The sequence below is a fragment of the Pteronotus mesoamericanus genome, unplaced genomic scaffold (assembly GCF_021234165.1).
Source record: "Pteronotus mesoamericanus isolate MK-2021 breed Mesoamerican mustached bat unplaced genomic scaffold, CSHL_Meso_final contig_20, whole genome shotgun sequence".
NCBI classification, from domain to species: domain Eukaryota; kingdom Metazoa; phylum Chordata; class Mammalia; order Chiroptera; family Mormoopidae; genus Pteronotus; species Pteronotus mesoamericanus.
In genome coordinates, this window is record NW_026555085.1 from 89,912,227 (window position 1) to 89,932,279 (window position 20,053).

At 37.9% G+C, this 20,053-nt stretch overlaps 1 protein-coding gene and 1 non-coding gene across 2 annotated transcripts; both read right to left on the reverse strand.

Annotated features, from left to right (window-relative positions):
* Window positions 1–8,753: 8,753 nt before the first annotated feature.
* SF3B5 (splicing factor 3b subunit 5) lies at window positions 8,754–9,479 on the reverse strand. Its single transcript, XM_054568967.1, has one exon. It carries the CDS (start codon window positions 9,316–9,318, stop codon window positions 9,058–9,060), a length of 261 nt encoding a protein of 86 aa, XP_054424942.1. The 5' UTR covers window positions 9,319–9,479; the 3' UTR covers window positions 8,754–9,057.
* Window positions 9,480–11,815: 2,336 nt separating this feature from the next.
* Window positions 11,816–11,942, reverse strand: LOC129068025 (small nucleolar RNA SNORA25). The gene has a single exon (XR_008528844.1). It is a non-coding gene; the product is annotated as a small nucleolar RNA SNORA25 (small nucleolar RNA).
* Between the last annotated feature and the right edge of the window lie 8,111 nt (window positions 11,943–20,053).

Consider the following 20,053-nt stretch of genomic DNA (forward strand, 5'->3'; position numbering starts at 1 on the left):
GAAAGGCACTCCCTTTTGATGGCTTTCAGGTAACAGCATCCAGACACCTGTCTTCCCACCAGAAACATTTTTAAGAGTCCTGGCCTGGGTAGGGTTGCAGTTTGCACCTCATTATAGAATTTGAGCCAAGTTACTGGCTAAAGTAGTGAATAAGCTCATAACTATGGTCTCATTTAAAAGAAACTTTTGCCCAATAAATGAATCACCCTTACACTTTTTTTCAGAGATTTGATACAGAAGCATGAATAGCCAGCTCAAATATAATTAGTACACCTAACATACTCAAGTGCTCCTAATGCAAATAAATAATCCCTACTACTTTCTTCTAATGTACCTGCCCATAAGAATATAGAAATATTATTTAGTATTTGATTCCATTAATAACACATTTTATAGGAATAAATGTCAAACTATGTAATCCTTCATACAAATATGTCTTATATTCTACCTTAAGAATTTGTGTCTCTATGACACAAACTTTGGATTATGCAAAGTTTAATTAGCACTACATGTCTTAATATGTGAATTCTAAAGTTGTTGTATGGGCTTCACCACACTGTTAAGTTTCTTATCACAGAAGAGCAAACGTCAAAAGGAGATAAATAGGAAGGGAGAAAAAATAAAAGCCAGAGAAAATACAGGATAGAGAAAAAAATTGAATACTAAATCAGCTTACAACCAGGAGTATAAATATATTGACTTTTACAATTCAGAACCCATTATAGAACCAATTATAGGACTGTTAAAATTAATGGAAAACAAGGTGCACATTTTGTCCTGTGCTACCGCATTGTATTCATCATCCCCAAATTAGGTCCTTACTGAGATGTATTTATCTCAGGTTTCATCTTCTATATTGATAATTATTTTCTTCTTCATATGGGAGATAACCTTGTTTTTAGTTAATCTTGTTCTTCCTCAAGAAATGAAACAATCCCATGTGACCCTATAAAAATGAAATTGTGAAATTGCTTATTCAATCACAAATATGTTCTGACTTACCTAGCTTGAAACTTGTATTTTTGGGGAACTTGTCAAGTTATTTAGGTATCTGATATTTTTCACATTGCTTATTAATAGGACAAGGGATAGGAACAAGTGTGCATTTCTTGGAGGTTAAAAAATCTATTGTGCATATTGCACTTGATAGATTAAAATCACTTCACAGTGAGGTTTTTAACACATCACAAAACGTCAGAGTTCTATTTTGATCCTAAGGGTGGAGAGATCCATAATCAATCTAGGTCCAACATTTGCTATGCCCATGTCAACTTTACTCAATCCTCATTGCTTCTTGTGTATTTGTTTGTTCATTTGTTCATTCATTCACCTACTCATCATTCAACAAATACAGTTATTGGGTGTCCACTATTATGAAATCTGGATCTCCCTTGGTATATATATTTTCCTTATTAATTGTGATCTTAGTTTTTTAATAATTTTAATATTTCTTTAGTGCTTTACATGATTCAATAATAAGGTTGTTGGACAACAAATATTTTTAAACCATCTATAGTGTATTGAATACTAAGCTACATGATGGACAACATCAGCTTAAATCATTGTCCCTGCTTAATAACACTTTATCATCTAAAGTTGGAGTTAACCTAGCACAAAGACACAAGTAATGAGATGTTCAAGCCCTAAATTTCATGGGAAAATATACATTTTGCTTTCTTTTAAATTAATTTTTAGAAAAATTGCTTCTAGTCATGTAATTTTTTAAAGATGGGATGGAGTAAGTAAGGATCTTCCTAATTTGGGAAAATGATTTTAAAAATAGGAAAGGGGGAAGCAAATTTGACAAAATATAAACAGTTGTTAATTTGAAGTGGAATACCTCGTTACACTTTGTACCTTTCTAACTTTTTAATTGGACATTTTTCCCTAAAAAGGGATATTTTTATAAATAAAAACAACAGATATTTGATCCTCATAGCAAAATTGATGGAGGCAGGGCTGTAATGCCCTCATTGTAAAGGTCAGAATTCTAAACAGATAGAGCTGGACCCAATCTAGAGACAAGTCTGCTAGTTGAGAGCTTGAACAAAAGAGAGAGGCTGAGGTAGCCCCCCTAAACTCTTCTATGGTATGTACCACAACCCCCCAAAATTACTTTATTTCCACCCATTTTTAATGGTATGAGACATTTCTGATTTGAAGGCCAGTGCATTGTTAGGAGGCACGGAAGTGTAAAGGACATGATTATTTTTAAAAAGATTTTATTTATTTATTTTTAGAGAGAGGGGAAGGGAGGGAAAAAGAGGAGAGAAACTTCAATCTGTGGGAAGAAACACATTGATTGGGTGCCTTCTGCATGCACCTCTACTAGGGACCCACAACCCCAGGATGTGCCCTGACTACGAATCGAACCCAAGACATTTTAGCTTATAGGACAACACTCCAACCAACTGAGCCATACCAGCCAGGGCAAGGATGGGATTTTTTAAAGCTGCTGGATAGAGTGGTAAGAGGGAAAGCTGAGGGGCAGTATTAACAACTGAGAACACAGGATAGGAAGTGAGGGAAGTGGAGATGCAAGGCTTCTGAGGTAGCACAGACTCTTTGTGTAGTGTGAGAGATGAGATGGAGTCTTCCATTTCTTGAGTTCCCTCCAGCACCATTCGCCATTTCCCAGTTTGCACTGCTTCTGACTGAATGGGCAGGTTTGTGTGATGCGTGTATTGCAGGTAAGGAAAATGAAGGACATGAGGAGCCTGGGAAGGCTTTGGGATGTGAGGTAAGAAGTCAGTTACGTTAAGAACACGTTGTCATCTCTCTGAAGCAGGCCAGCTGTTAGCTGCCAGATCATTCACTACTATCACTCCAGACACTAATACAATTAATGAACAAAAATGTCCAAATCCCTCAATAACGTTTTATTTTTTTCAGGCCCTTGCCCTGAAAAAGAATGAACCTCAGATAACTTCATAACTAATTTGCACAATATAACTGTCTCTTTTCTTTCTATGATCTTTTAAGTTGCTAGTCTTGGAGAATTGAAAAGAATCAGAACTGAGAACAAAGAACTCTCTACTCACAAAGGTATTCATTTTCAGCGGAGAGCATTACAACCTAAGGAGGAAAGGAAAATTATCTGTGGTTATGGGTTCCACCTACACACTGCCGTCAAATTCATTTTCCTGAAGCCCAGGGTTGAATACATCATTTCTCTATTCAAATTTCTTTCGTTGCCAAAAGCAGTATCCCCACTGCCTCCCCCCCCAAAAAAAAAAATTTCTCAAAATTATCTTGGTAAGTATTTCTTGAGAAAAGGAACTCCAAGATCAAATAAGTTTAGGAAATGAGTTAAGCAAAATTTCTTGCTGCAGAACTTTAAAAAGCTAATCTGAAGCATGAATTTCCAAGGTGTGGGACATTTCTGAACCTTTTAAAATCAAGATATTCCCTTACCTTTATCCACACTGACCCCACCTCCCCCCAACCAATACCCATCTGGAACTTTTCATGGAATTGGAGTTCTGTGGGACAGTTTTGGAAACCCTGACCCACCCTGTGACGATCCCAGATGCTGGAATCAGATGTAAGTCCCTGCATTAGTAGTTGTGAGCTGACAAAACACAAACAAAAATATCCCTTAATTTTCCTATGTCTGTTTGCTAAGCAGCAGAATGAGATAATAACCTTCCCAGAATTGTGAAGACTGAGATAACAATCTTAGGCTTTAGACCTTAACTTGCATTTCCAGCTTTATGAAGAAATCGGGAGAGATAGAATGGAAGACACCATAAACAAGGAGTTATTAAAGTGATGGAAAGATTTTAAGTAGGAATGAGTGGTTTGAATTCTCCTGCCTTTGCTAGGGCAGCTGATAACATCCTCAAAGGCTCATAATGCCTTGCCCTTATCTTTACATATATAAATCCTACTTATCACTCTTGGCCCTACTCAAAAGACTGTTTCTCAACAACATCCTCACCCACACCCTCACTGGCAGTTCGCAGTAATCTCTTGGTAAAACCTCTATAGCCTTTTTTCTTTAGCACTTACCACTCCCTGCTGCAGACCAGTTATTTACAGGCTGCTGTCTTCATTTCCTTAACTAGCACCCTTTTAGGGTACGGTCCACATCTTAACCTATGCTCATCACGTTATAGTTCACAAAGTGGCTTTCTAATTACAACATCACCATAAGTAAATATAGAGTTGATTTTCTCCCAAGTTAGCAGAAATCTACAAGTTTCAAGCTCTTTCCAAAAGTAATTTCTATCAGAGTATCATCTGCTGCCCTCCTGTGTTTGATACAAATATAATTTTAACCAGAACAAAAGAGAGTAACTGGCTCCATTAAATTTATTTGGACTACACTTTATTTTCAGATCCTTGAATAGATTTTTTTCCTTACAAATTATTACTCTTCCCATTAAAATTATCTTTATTCAAAATATTTCAAGTTACATTTTTACTTAGTTATATAAGAACTTTTCATGTTGCTCTCTCTCATAGTTCTTCAGTTTAATTTACTACATTTTTAACATTTCTTTTTTTTATCTAAAACAGTAACAGATTTCAAATTATTCTAATACAGTTTTTAGATATTAGACCTGTTTGGGGAACAGTATATTTAAGACTTTGTACTTTCAGTGTGTTTAAGACTTTGTACTTTGGAACAAAGAAGACCTGATTCAAACCCTCGCTTAGTCATATAGTAATTGTGACCTTGACCAAATTACTTTTCTGAACCTTTATCATCAGTAAAACAAAGATAATACCTCCCAAATATCACATGAAACAGTACACCATAAACGCTATCAATATTGGCTAGTATTACTATTTAGGAAGCATGTTTTGAAATATACCTTTTTTTTGGTATTACTGATTTTGGTGAAGTTGAAGACTGCAAGATAATTAATTAGCATAGGATATTATGATACCTTTCGATGTTCAATACTCAACAATTACTAAACACTTGCAATGTGTCAGGCACCAGTCTAAATACTTGAAACACATCAGGTAACCAAACAGACCCAAATCCTTGCCCTTGTGAAACCTAGCAATGTAAATCCTAGCCAGTTCATGAAGATCTCTCTAAATTACTAACTTCCTTTTAAATTCTTACCATTCTTATTGTCCATGTTACTCTTTTGATCCTTTCTATAAGCTAACCCATACCCTATATCGAGTTCCTTCCTCTCTCTCTCCAGTGAAGGTGGTCATCTCTCTTGGTCTCCTGCTACAGCCTCTAACTCAGGACAGGGGCTCCCTCTCGTGCCACGTTGTATACCTTTAACACGTTTTATAAGGATGGGGTTTTACAGTTTGACTCTCTCCTACTCTTTAAAGGGGGGAGCATTAGTGTTGATAATTTTATTTAATCACTGACAATTACAATCTATTCTCTTTTATATTACCTCTCTATTCTCAGCATAGCAATCAGAGGGATCCTCTGAAATAGTTCAGCTGTTTCTCTTGAAATGGTGTCCCATTTCATTCATGTTTTTGAGAAAATGTCTGTCAAATACTCAAGTGTGAATAACCATACAGGGGTGGGAAAAATTAGGTTTACAGTTGTTCATATATAAAAAGACTTGCAGGCTATGACTATTACAATAGGTTTATTAACTCTAAAGAATGTCAGAATGTCACAAGGTAAACCTACTTTTGCATACCCCTGCTTACCCCTGTAGTCTATTTACTATTAGTCTATCCTATATATTTTTTCCCCCAAGTAAAAATGGGGGAAAGAAATTTCAGGAAATTCATGAAGTCAATGCTATTTTCATAATTCTAAGATTTTGCCAGTTTCACTGCATTAAAATTTGTACAGATGGCACTAAAGCAACTGCAAGTAAAACTACTAGCATGAATCAAGGCAGCAGCAATAAACTACTAGTATTCATTGTATTCTCTACTGCCACAAACGTCTTAATAAAACAAAGAAAACCCAAGTATCAACTGTTTCACTTAAAAATGTTCTTGATGAAGCAGTAATAGTATTGATTTTATGACATCTTTTTCAGGTTTTCATGGGAAAAAATTGGTAGTACGTATAAAGCGTTTTTGCTGCCACTGAAGTACAGCAATTTTCTCAAAGGAAAGCACTATTTGAGTTGCAAACTTAACTGGCTTTTTCTCAAGAATACCATTTTCACTTTTAAGAATGACAAACTATAATTATTCAGAATTATTTAACAGACATTTTCTTAAAAACAAACTAAGAGGGCCTGTCACTTCAAGGAAAACGACAGATAGTATTTGCTACCAGTGATCAAATTTAGGCTATCACGCAAAAACTTAAAATTGTGAAAAATTTACACTCTCACTCGGAGTTTTTCAGCTTTCCAATACTATTGGGTTGGCCAAAAAGTCTGTATGTTTTTTTCCGTAAAATAAAAGACACATTTTTCATTTTCATCAGTAACTTTATTGATTTGGATGTTTTGAGTATGTCAGCTATCTCCTGCATGGTGGAACACTGTTCCTGATTTGATTGCTATCAACTTCAACTGGCCTCCCTGACCATGGACCATTGTCCAGCGAGAAATCTCCAGTACAAAAGTTCACAAACCACTTCTGACATTCGATCAGTCACAGCACCTCCTCTATACACTGCACAAGTCTTTTTTGTATTTCAGTTGCCTTTTTACCTTTCTTGAAATAAAAAGCATAATACGCCAAAAATATTGCATATTTTCTTTCATCTTCAATATTAAAATGGCTCACAAAAATTCGTCAATTTTGGTAAGTTTTTAAAAAATGCACTGATGCCAGCTGTCACAATACAATCTAACAAAATTGTTTCCTATGAAGTTAAAGACAACAAAATGCAACTAGAGCCATCTTACGGAAAAACCAAACGAACTTTTTGACCAACCCTGTATTAGACTATTCTGATGAGCTCAATAATGATATTAATAAATGTGACTTGACTGTATAATGACGCATGTCAACATTTGGAAAGCCCATATAACTCAGTGAGCCAATACTTTCCAAAGGACTGACGCGTGATGTTGCAAAATCACATATGGGGAAAAGATTCATTCAGAGTTTAAGATGGATAATAAACTTTAATGAAATAAACAATGAAAAGTTCAAATTCCATGTTGTAATAAACTTTTAAGAAAATAGTACTTGTTGGGTTTTGCTGGAGTATCAAAGAATATCTACAATTATTTGAAAAAAGGTTATTAAAATATTTCTCCCTTACTACGTATTCATGTGAAGATTTTTTCATACCTCAACAATACTTCATATCCCAATAGTTTGAAGGCAGCAGCAGACAGGAGAATCCTACTGTCTTCTACTAAGGTAGACGTTGAAGATATCTACAAAATTTTTTTTTTAAACAAAAAGTTATTTTAAATAGAAACTTTTGTTAGCATGTGATGGCTTTATTACTGTTAAATTACTAATTTTTAAAAAAATTATTTATTTTCGAGAGAGGGGAAGGGAAGGGAGAGAGGGAGGGAAACATCAATGTGTGATTGCCTCTCATGCACTCCCTACTGGGGCACCTGGCCTGCAACTCAGGCATGTGCCCAGATTGGGAATAGAACCAGTGACCTTTTGGTTTGCAGGATGGCACTCAATCCACTGAGCCACACCACCTGGGAGCAAACGACTAAATATTTTTAAATTTTTTGTTTTACCTTCTAATTTGAATACCAACAGCTATAAACCTCATAAACAAAGGCTCCGTGAAATCTGCAAGAATTTGTAAGATTGTAATGGAATCCCAAGGCCTAAGTGAGAACCACTGATCTAAAGCTTGACAGATCTTTTCACTTAATCATCTTCCAGTGGCTCTCAATCTCCCTCAGGGTGACAAGCCAGAGCTGACCCATTACTTGTCCCTCTACTCTTTCCCTTGCTTACTCCCTCCTGCCATACTAGCCTTTTTGCTGTTGCTCCACCAAACCAGACACAATCCCAGCATTAGGACCATTGTACTGGCAGTTCCCTTTGGTAAGCAATTTCCCCAGTTTTCAGTATGGCTGTCTCCCTCACTTCCTGTCATTGCTCAAACCTCACCAACTCATTAGCCTAAGAGCACCCTGTTTAAAATTGCAATCCCACCTACTCCCATTCTCTACATACCATCTAACATTTGCTATGTCTAGCAGAGGTGTCCAATCCACGGCCCACAGGCCACACGTGGCCCGGAATGGCTATGAACGCAACCCAACACAAAATTGTAAATTTACTTAAAAAGTGTGGTTTTTTTTTTTGCTCATCAGTTATCGATAGTGTGTGTGTATTTAATGTGTGGCTCAGACACCAAAAGGTTGGACAACCCTGGTACAGTTTGTGGGGCCCCCCTCTTCCCCCACCAGTAGAAGACGCCCCCACCAAATGTGAAAATATATCCACTACAGTTGGGTTCAATAAATACTTGTTGAATGTGGAATTAATGAAAAAATTCTTTTGATACCTTGTCATCTCTCATGACGTACCCACAAAGTCCAGAGAAAAAAAGGATTCAATTTCTGAGAGGGGAGGGCAATGACTGAAAAGATTTTTTTTTTTTTTAATGGGAGAAAAAGAAGGTGGGATATAATTACCTCAAACCTCAATACTGATGGCATTATGGACCTGAAATTGGCTCTCGGGAGAAGTTAGGGTTCGAGAATTTTTTAAAGTGCAGGGTGGCCTTAAGTGTCTGGAAAAGAATGCTGCCCACCCCCCACCCCGGTTTCCTGCTCCGACTCCCAAAGAAACCGCAGTCCCCAGAACCTTCCCTGGACCCCTCCGCGTGAACACAAGTAGCCCACACAAAGAGACTGAATGTTGTCTAAACTTTATGGAAAAAAAATCAACGACAATCAGCCAAAATGAGCCTCCACATCGCGTCTCACTCCAGTGCAGTCTCTCCTAACGCTCGCTGGCTCTAGTATGTCCATGGTCACGGTTCTCAGGCGTCCTGACTGTCTCCCCAACGCTGTGTTCCGAAGGGTCCACATGAAGGCGGGTCAGGAGAGATGGCCGGAGTAAGCAAGCACCTTCTGTACAGGGAAAGGAGGAGAAGAAACCGTGGAGAATCGGTCCACCTGGGGCAGGGACACGCGCCCTTCCGTACAGCGCAGACAAGGCGGGACCTCAGTTCTCCTCAGGCTTGTCGGCTGGCGGTCCGCAAGGCTGCAACATCTTCTCCATCAGGTTGAAGCGGACTCGAGCTTTGCTCTCATTCTCCGCAATGGCGAAGTAGTTGAGAAGGTCGAAATGGCCCATGTAGGAGCAGTAGGAGTCGCGGTGCTGGTTCACCAGCCATTCCCACTTGGTGGTGTCGGCGTGGCCGGTGCCGATGTATTTGGACTGCAGGTGCTCCAGCTGGCTGTGGATGGTGTAGCGGTCCGTCATCTCGCCGCTTTCTTTGTAGCTCTCGGGTCACAGGCCGCGGACGAGAAAGAGCTCCTCTAGAATTTCACGCCGGAGAAGCACCGGTACACAGAAGCTCCGGACCGGTGCAGTCGCTGGCGAATGGCGTCACCGCGACGAAGCTGCGTGTCCTCGCGGTTCTAGGACTCAGAGACGGAAGCCGGATGTGTTTTCTGTCACGTAATTGGAGTTGCCTAGACGACGCCATAATTTGGCCGCCCCCTAACAAGAGCCCCGCCCTCTTTTGGAGAGCGTTGCATGATGGTCCATTTAATGGCCCCTTTTCTAACACGGAGCGTTGCATGCTGGGACTTGTGGTATGCAAAGTCTCCTGCAGGAGGCCCTTTCAGACCTGCCGCTTTTTAAGACGCCTTAAGCGCCTAATGGAGGGGCGTTCAGGAGGGAGGTAGTGTCCGTAAGCGGTTTGGGGCTGACAGGATATGGGAAACTCAAGTAGAACAAAAGGCAACTTGGGAAATGAACTGGGTATAATTTTGATTTCGGGGCTAATGTGGTTGCACGGTAGCCTTCACAACTAGAGGTACATCATCCTAAGTTAGGAGACGCGAGTTCTGGTCCTTACTAGTCGTGTGCAGTGAAAGTTAATGTCAGAGTTTGCAGGGCCACCGTTTCCTGCCCTTTGACCGTAACATAGTACCAGTTCCAGCACGTTCCGGCTTCCACTTCAAGCCCCTCCTTACTCTCGAGCTTGTAATAGTGATATCCTCCCTCCAACCCGTCACCCCACCGCAGCATCCCACCCGCCCCAGCCTATACTCCTCAACGTTCCGTGCTGCTCGCTTCTCCAGTTCTCTGTACAAGCTGTTCCCTCCGCTTGGAACGCTTTTGTACCCTTGGCAGACTTCTTCTCCCTTTGAGTCAGCTCAAAAGCATCTCCTTGAAATTGGCTTTGGCTGTTCCAAACAGATGTAAATTCTTCTTCCGCTTTGCAACTTGTATGTTGTTTCGTCTCTTCGTTATTACAATTTTCTTTACCCCCCCCTTTTTTTTTTGGTTTAACAACTTCGTCATGCTAATACAAACTTCTTGAGAAAGTATACTTTTTTTGTTATCTTTTATCGTATGCTTCTTTTGTGATATCCTCATAGCCTGGCACAGATTGTATGCTCAAAAAACATTTGATGAATGGATAAACAACTGTATGACCGCCAAACAGAAAGAACTCTTTACTGGGAGAAAGATAACTTTAAAAGAGTTTTATTCTGATGCATAGTTGTAGGTTGTAGATTATACTGCATTGAATAGTGGAAATGTTCTAAGTGTAGATTTCAGGTGCTCTCACCACACTTGGAGATGTTAATTACCTTGACTGTAGTAGTCATTTCATTATGTCGCACACCTTGAATATAAAGTTTTTATTTTTAAAAGGTTAAAAAAACAAATATTCCTTATGAGATTAAATACTTGTATCAAATATTTTTTAAAAAGTTTTATTCTTCGGATTAAACCTTGTTCTAACAAATGATTTCATTCCTAAAATCTAGAGACTATCATAAAGCATACGTGTGGATTCACCATCCAGATATATCAACCTTGCCATCTTGCCATTTTTTCCCCAAATCTGTTATTTTTTTTATTTAAAGAAATAAAATTATGGAGATAAACTTGAAGTTCTCTGTGTTCCTCTCCTTTATCTATTCACTTCAGGATACTATCTTGAATTTAAGGTTAATCATTCCTGAGCCTATTTTATTGATTGCTGATAGTTTGTGCATCCATAAATAATAGTGTTAGTGTTATGCATGTTTTAAAGCTTTATATAAATGACACCCCGTATACATTGTAATGAAAATTGCTTCCTTCCCCATTGTATCCATGCTGATGTATGTAATTTTAGTTCATTTTTACCACTGTGTAGTATGCTACTGAATTAACATACATACCATCACATGCTCATTTTCTCAATAATGGACATTTTATTTCATACTTTTATTGTAAGAAACAATGCTGCAAGAAATGTTCTGGTATATATATTCTTATACATTGAAGAAATTTCTTGGAAAATATGTAAAGGAATGAAGTTGAGGTAGAGGAATATCTTCAAGCTTTGCTTGATATTGCCAAATTGATCTCCAAATCAATTATAGCAATTTGGCTCTCCCACCAGCAAATGAGAATTCATTTTGATACATATCCCTCCCAAAACTTGGTGGCCTCAGACATTTAAAAATTTTCTCAAATTAGATGGGTGGAATGGAATTCCATTGTGCCTTTTATTTGCACATCTCTTTTTATTAGAGAGGCCGAGTATCTTTTTCATGTGTTTATTGGCCTATTATATTTCTCCTCTGTGAATTACATATATCTTGCCCATTTTCTTATTGGGAATTTGGGTGTTTGTTTTTTTTTTAACTAATTTTTTTAGAAGATATTTATATATTCAGGGTCCTAGTCTCATCAGTTTTATGCAATGGAAATCTTTGATATATTCATTTAATTTATTATCATTATTTTTAAATCTTATATTTCCTTAGGAAACAGCACTATTGAGTGTCTATTACATCCCATGGAGAATTTCAATCTTAGGTCACAACATTAAGAGCTCCTGTGACTTAAGTTCCCACAGGCCCTTTTTGAAATGACCTGTGTGAAAATATTTTTCCAGCCTGTGACTCAGCTTTACCCTTTTTTATGTAATCATTTCTTGTACAGAAGTTAAATTTGAAGTAGTCAAATGCATCATACTTCCTTTATGTTTTGTGCTTCTTGCATTTAGTTTAAAAAATGAAGTCAAGCAAAACTTTTCTACGCTTGGGCCATAAAAGATTTTTTTCATTATCATCTAAAAGTTTTAGAATTTTGATTTTTTATATTTATTGTTTCAATCCACTGGACGTTTTTGATTTGTTTTGCTCTAGAGCAGTGATTTTCAACTGGTATGTCTCAAGAATTTTTAAAACATGTAGTACCTGACTATTCAGTCAGGGGCACTGACCTCTTTTCCCTTAGATTGTCAAATAAAAAAATGAAAATAGCCAATACAACAACCATGCGGTGTGACTGAATCAAAATTATACCTATTTTTTTCGTCAGATCAGCAATAAAATGTTTTTCGGTGTGCCTTAGAATTTTGGTAATTAGTTTTTGTGTGCCAGAAGATGAAAAGGGATGAAAATCACTGCTCTAGGGATCTAATTTTTTAATACTTTCCTATATGGTTAACTAGATCCCAGTGATAACCAATCATTCATTAAACAGTCCATCCTTTTTGTACTCATCTTTAGTGCTTCCACCGTATGTGGATAAGCCTGTTTCTGGGTATTCTGTTCCATTAGTTCCTTAGTCTGTGCCCAGAGTAGTAGCACAAGACATCTTGATATCTGACAGAGTAAAAGCCTACACAATTTCCTTCTTTCATAAATATTTTAACATTTTTGAACCTTTGTTCTTCTACATGAATTTAGAATTGTCAGTAAAATCCTTATGGAAGTTGTGATTGACTCGTTAAACAAACCCATGGAAATTAATATTATTTCTGTATCATTAACAATGATTCTAAGGATATGTGAGAGTTCCTCAAATTCAAAGACCTGTAGAGATAGTTGGAAAATACATTCACATGTATTAATTAAGACCCAAGGTATACTAGTTTGCTAGGGCTCCCAAACAAACCACCGCAGACTGGGTGAATTCAACAAAAGAATTACCTTTCTCCCAATTAGGGGGGCTAAAAGTCCAAAGTCAAGGTGATGACAGGGTTGAGCGCATTTTGAGATCTCTCCTAGGCTTGCTAATGGCCACTTCCTCTCGTGTCATCACTTGGTTTTCCCTCTGTGTGTGTCTGTGTCCTAATCTCTTCCTATAAAGACACCGTCACATTGGGTTAGGGTTCGCCCATATGACCTTGTTTTGCCTTAATTACCTCTCTATAGGTTCTAGCCCCAAATGTAGTCACATTCTGAGTTACTAGGGGTTGGGACTTCAACACATGAATTTTGAGGTGACACAATTTAGCTGTGGAATATATAAAAGAGCTTGTTTTTTAAAATAAATTTTAAATTTAATTGATTAGCTGAGTGAAAATAGGTATGTGAACAGATTTTGTTGAAACAGGCAATTTCAATATTTACAAGGAAAAATGAAATATATTACATTAATAAGTGTGATTTAAAATGTTTAAGAGTTAAAATCTGGAGTGGAATTAAATTGTATTTAAAGGCCCCTTGAAAGTGATTGTCAAAATTTCCTAGATTTATCGTTAAGGATTTTTAGCTGAATTTAAAAGTTTAAGGAGAAATGCAGTTTTTAAAAATTTTATAACTTTAATAAATTGAACATTAATTTTTAAAACCTAAGTAAATCTTTGACAGTAGCTTCTGCATTGCCCCAAATGATCCTCAAAGGTGCGCATGTGCACACACATAAATCCTGCTTCAATTTAAATTATAATTACATTGAATTTAAAGACTTATTTGGGGAGAACTGTCATTTTAACTATATTGAGTTTTCTTACCTATGTACATAGTACATATTTCCATTTACTTATGTCTATTTTTTTTACTTTAAATAAAGCTTGTATAATTTTCATATAGGTCTTTCACACCTTCTGTTAGATTTATTCCTGGATATCTATATATACAGGGTAGGGCAAAAGTAGGTTTACAGTTGTGAGTATGTAAAACAGTTTATTCTTGTATTATTATTTATTAATTATTGTATTATTTTCCATATAAACAACTGTAAACCTACTTTTGCCCCACCCTGTATACTTAAAGATAGTCCTTATGAGTTTTAAATTATGACCTAGTAAGAAATACCACAATTTCTTTACACTTATTGTCAATACAGAAACTTGGTCTGGAACCAGTGAACTTGTTGCCGAGACATGCCAGGACAGCTGTTACTATTTCATGCTCCAAGATATAACCTCAAGTTAATCCTGTCTATTAGGTTCCCTCTATGTAACTATCAAATGTTGTCGTACAATTTGGCATTTGAGTAATAAAAAATATGCAAGAAAAGTTTCCATGGGAAAAAAGATATAGAACTTAAGATTTATAATAAAAAGTATGTTTTAGACAGAAAATTATATATTGGCTAGTCTATTTTTTTAATAGGCTAGAAATGCAAGGCAACATTTTCTCTTTTTTATCTTTCTTGTTCTTGTGCCGATGGCTTCAACTTTTTTAAAAAGTCACTTAATATTTGAACAGTAAAGGCATTATTCAAAACATAAAAGTATATAAAGGAATGCAGTTTCCAACATCTGCTCATTTCCCACGCCATTGCTATGTGTCTCTTGTGTATCCTAACAGAGATTTTTTTTAATGGATGAATAAGCAATTACAAATATATATGATATTTTAGCCCTTCTAAAATTCAGATTGAAGCAAAATGCTCAGTATAATTATGTACTTGGTTTTTTGTTTTTTATTCTTTGACATATAATGGAGGTTATCCCATATGAGTACATAAAGAGCTTCCTCATTTTTTTGTCCTCTTTTACAGCTGTATAATATTCCATTGCATGGGTGTAGCATTCTCTAAATATAACCACTCTTCTATTAATTTTGAAATGCCTACAGTAGTTATGTTTAAATTATATTATAATTGCATAAAAGTATGAACTTCAAATTGAAATGAACTAATGTTACATTTCCTCTGATGAAATATTATCTTAGATGACACTTTTGTCTGTAAGCAAACTTTAAAATATTAGAAGGATTTTTCATAGTAGAGGTACTGACTGATACCATGTTTCACACTAGAGGTCGCCAAAACAGTATTTAACACCAATAAATAAACAAGTGGTTGAAACTATTTTATAATTAGGTACCTTGAGTTTCTTATTAATCATAAGCAGGAAGGGTACCTTGTAACTGAAATGCTGAAGAAATAGTTTGGTTTGCTGTAGTTTGAAAGCAAGTAAGACATCGATAATTTAAGAGAAAAGCAAACAATCTTTCCCTTTCCATTACAAAGTTTATATTTTGGGGTTTTATATTTAGTTGAATTAATCAGTAATGTGGCATTTAAGTGATATTAAATTTGGGAAATTTTATAAAAAGAAGTTTGCTAGGCATGCCTTATTTTTCTATAGTTAAAAATATCTCAGCTTAGCTTCTCTCTTTCCATCTATTATCGGTTTCATATGTCTGAGAAGATCCAGAATGCTCAGTTTTTGGGTTTTGCCCCTAATTTGGCATATACTTCAAAAGAACGAAGGGTTCTGTACCTTTTATAATCTCTTCTGAGGCAAATATGAATGCCATGGGCATGGTATCTATAACTCCTCATTTGAGATTGTATAGGCTGGTCCCTCTCTGTTCCTTCAAGATAACATCAAACCACGAACTGGTGCAATTTTTTAAATAAGTATTTCTCAGGAGAAAATTCACAAAGGAACTTTGAAGTATTATATACATGTTCCATTTGTTACAGTGATATGAAATCTTGCAGCACTAAGAGATTAATGATTGCCATATAATAGGAACTAAATATTTATTGAATAAATAAATCCATGCACATTCATAATAGCATCTTGGGTGATAGCAAAGGATTGAAAACAACTTTAGTGCTCACAATAAAAGAATAATTACATAAACTGTGGTGTAATCTGGATATATATGGCATATCTCATCTGAATGTACGTAAGTTCCATTGAAATATGTCACTTTTTGTTCATTATATTAGCATACTGACTTACCCATCAATAGCCTCAATAAATACTTGTTGAATTAGAATATCGTTCTCACATTGGATTAGGCAGGGAGATATTCAAAATCTTAAAGCACCCCCCAGTAGCTAAAGCTAGCCACTTCAAAGTCACGACCATCTTTTACCCTAAGCCTAAGAAATGTGGCTCACCTCAGCAATCACAAATTAGAAATGAAATTTAAAAACAAGAAGAGAAATGGATGGGAAAGGCCTTCTATGCAGAATTTCAGGGATCCGATTAGCCACGTGGCTTATTATAGCCTACCGGGAGTAGACAATAATAAGGCAAGCCTGCAGGAAAGCATCTGACTTACGGCTTTCCTTTGATTTGAATTTATAAATTCAAGTGTAAGATTTGTCTAGTACCTAGGGGACATTTAACGCCTCTCGGTTTTAAATCCACCCAGGTGAGTCGTTTTGTCTTTACTTTTTAGAACCATGATGTGTATAGGAGACAGGTGAGGACAGTCTTTATCAGAGTATGGTTTCTTTCACTTTTCACAAGTTACACTTTCATAAAACAGAACTATGTTTCAAATGCGATGTGTTTTGGGGATTTTTATTCATTCGTATTAGATCTCCTTCATATGTCACCTATGAGTATTTCCTAACTTAAAGGTCCCCGAAGGATCTGTTTTGATACGCTGTGTACAGTGGCCTCAAAAGCAAATGACACAGAAGCGAACCTAGTATTTTTAATGCTGTTATTTGTTTATGGTAGTTTCAGGCCAGAGAGGAATTTGGAGGCGGAACAGACTGGCACACATGGCTGTGGCAAAGGACCAATGGTGCCATGTCCCACCTGCTCTTTTCACATTTTCTTCAGCCTGCGTAAACCACGGTGCAAATGCAGTTTCAAGTCTCCCCACTTCCATGGGATCACCTGCCTCTGAGTCTCTCTTATAAAGAAATTCTAGCATGACAGCTACTGAGGACTGCTTAATAATAAGTTAACTGCTTTAGATGTTTGCGGAACTGGTATGTTCTGTAGAACTGTGAAAATATTTCTAGTTCGAGTCTCATCCAGGGGGCCCTCAAGATAGCAAAATGCTGTTGACATACCCTTTCATCTCTACTTTTGTGTCCCTTAATCTCCTAGGATTATCTTTCTATTTGGCTTAATAGCTTTAGTTACAGCAGTCAGAAGAGCACTTTTTCTGTCCCGGTTTTCGTGCAGTTTTTCCCTGAGTCCAAGATGAGAGTGAGCCGTGCCCTGGGCCCCATTTAGAGGGTCCAGCTATGTCTCCCCACTGGCTGTGCATTCCTAGGAGCTGAAAAGGTCGTGGGTCAAGTGGACATACCCACCCATGCTCCTGCTCCTCGGCTCAAACACAGACGGACTAAGCTTTGCAAACAAGCCCACTTCCAGGGCCTGTGCGGGCTGTGTCCTAGGGTCTGTCCTCCCAAAGGCTGACCTTGCAGTTAATTGCACACCCCTGGGCCTGTGGTGTGCCCAAGGAATGGCTATTGGCTGTTGTTGACCTTGTGAACTCAGACAGGCAGGCTGAGAAATTCCATTGGAAGGATTTGGGCTTGGAGGACACTCTTAACTTAGAAATGAAATTTTTAGAAGGGCTCAGGTGTCTACCTGCAATTCAGAAAAGGTTACCCTGTTCTTAAACGTCCCCTCCTCCCAGGTCCCCTTCTAGTCTCAAATTTCTTACTGGTAAATAATCTTAAAGTAATAGGCTATATATACTTAGTAACAATAACTTGTTCTGGGTAGTAATCTCAGTTTTCCAGAAATGGAACTTCTGATCACCTTTGAGGTTAAAGCTGCTTTATTTAAAGGGCGAGTGCCTTTTCAATCAGAGGAAGATTTTAAACTAAATATGAAGATGATACATTAAATCATACCATTAGTATTAATACTCTTATTTGAGGTTTAGGAATAATCTATTTATGTATGTAATTTAAAGTGTTTGTAATACTTAAAGACTTTGGCATTTTAGACTATCTGACAGATTAATGTTGTGATTCTATTTATTTAAAATGTGTAATTGACTTATAATTTTAAATTAAGAGAATGTGAGCAAGTGTGTAAGTGGTATTATAATATTTAAAAGAAATGGACTTACCAAATTTGTAAGTTAAAGTTAGATTTACAAGAGCCTTTGAAATGCGTTGGAAGATTTGTCTTACCAGGAGCATGTGCTTGCTTGGTCAGGCATTTAAAATGCTTAAAGTTGAACATATTAAAGCCACTGATGCAGTTTAAAATACGTAAGGGAGGTTGCTGGATACAAAATCAATATAAAGAAAAAGGAATGGTGTTCCTATACTCCAGCAACAAGAAAATAAAATGGCCCCCACACAGGCAGACACTTGATACGTGTCAGAGGCACGCTGTCGGGAGGGGCAAGAAAGACCACCTTTTCAACAAGCGGAGCCAGGACAGCTGTGTGAAAAAAATGAAGTTGGATTTCTCATTCACACTGTACACAACAGTGAGTTCCAGATGGCTATGACATCTAATATGGGACAAATTATGAAGTTACTCAGGAATAAACATAGGAGAATATCTTGTGATTTTGCGATAGAGAAGGGTTTCTTAAATGAGACACAAAATGCACTAACCAAAAAGTAAAGATGAGGAGGGCTGAGGAAGCCTCCCACCAGCAGGTGACACTCTGAGGGCTGGGGAGGGCGGCTGGCCAGTTCCAGGGTCATTTTGAGTCCAGGAGAAGCTATTCTTCAAATAGGCCCAATTGGATGGCATCGGCTATTTTTGCACCCACTGAAGTTCTTTAAACATACCTGAAAGGATCACCTCCCCAGGGGGCGAGGAAGTGGTTTCTCTAACAAATCAATGGCATCTGCACCCACCTGGTGGGAACACCAGTGATGTTTTTGCGTCCCCAGTCACCGCCATTTCACCCTCGGGGCACCCTAGCAAATGCAAGGGTCCTGCAGGAGATGACCCAAACGCGGGCCGAGCGCTGCGTGGGGCGGAGGAAACCTGCCTGGGCCCAGGAGCCGGCGCGCTTCCAAGACTACAGCTTTGAGCTCTCACAGCGACGTCCCCAACCTGCGGGGAGCCAAGTCCCACATCTACTTACACGCAGAATGGCTACTGCTTCCCTGGGTCCAGGCAAGACACTTTAGAGGCAGCGTGTTGAACACGGGGCGGGGAGAGGGGTTGTCGCACTCCTGAAGCTGGCTGTGCGGAGGCTGCGCTGCCCAGAGGACCTCAAGGGGGCAACTACTGTGGGGCTCCTAGTGGCATCTTCCATGTCCTTGTTGCATCAGTGACCTTTTGCTAATTGGGTATCTAGAAATAACTAAAATGGTAGCAGAGTTTAAAGCCACTGAGAGAAAAGAAACAACGCGATAGGGGAATGGGGGTACAGCACAGGAGGTCTCTGGATACCCACCCACTTCGGATCCTAATGCCAGTTACTATTCATGAGTTTTGCTCTCTTTACAGTCTGGTTTTGCTTGCAGATTGTTCCTTTTCTTTTGTCTCATCAACCTTAAGTCTCACCAATGATGTGGACAGTTGGCTTTACAAGCTGCAGTTCTTACCATTAGTCCACTGACTTCTGCAAGACTACAATTTATCCAGATCTACCCAGGTAATGGGGTTTTTAAGACACTCCACATGTCTTACTTTGTCCCTGTTAATGGTGGGAAGAAGACATGCTCCAGAACCATGGGATCATGGTTTAAATTCTTTAATGATATCTTAAAAACTATGTTAAAAAGCCAATTTCATAGAGATGACTATTGACTCTGGTTTGTTTCTGACACCTTTACAGAAAAAAGTCAATCACTTAAACACACCAAAGACGGAAAAAAAAATTAGTTTGCTCAGGCCACTTTTTCTAGAGCTTCAAAGAACCTCGGAACCATATTCAGAAACAATTTGCAGAAGGAACATGGAGATCTTATACCAGAAGATTAAGAAGCTTGGCAGCTAAGTCTCAACTGGCCAATTCCATGATATACGCCGGCAAAGACAATGGGCTGGCAAGAGTCGCATTGCTTTACCCTGTCAGGCAAGGGTTTCTCCCCTTCTATAAAGCACCCCCGCCTCAGT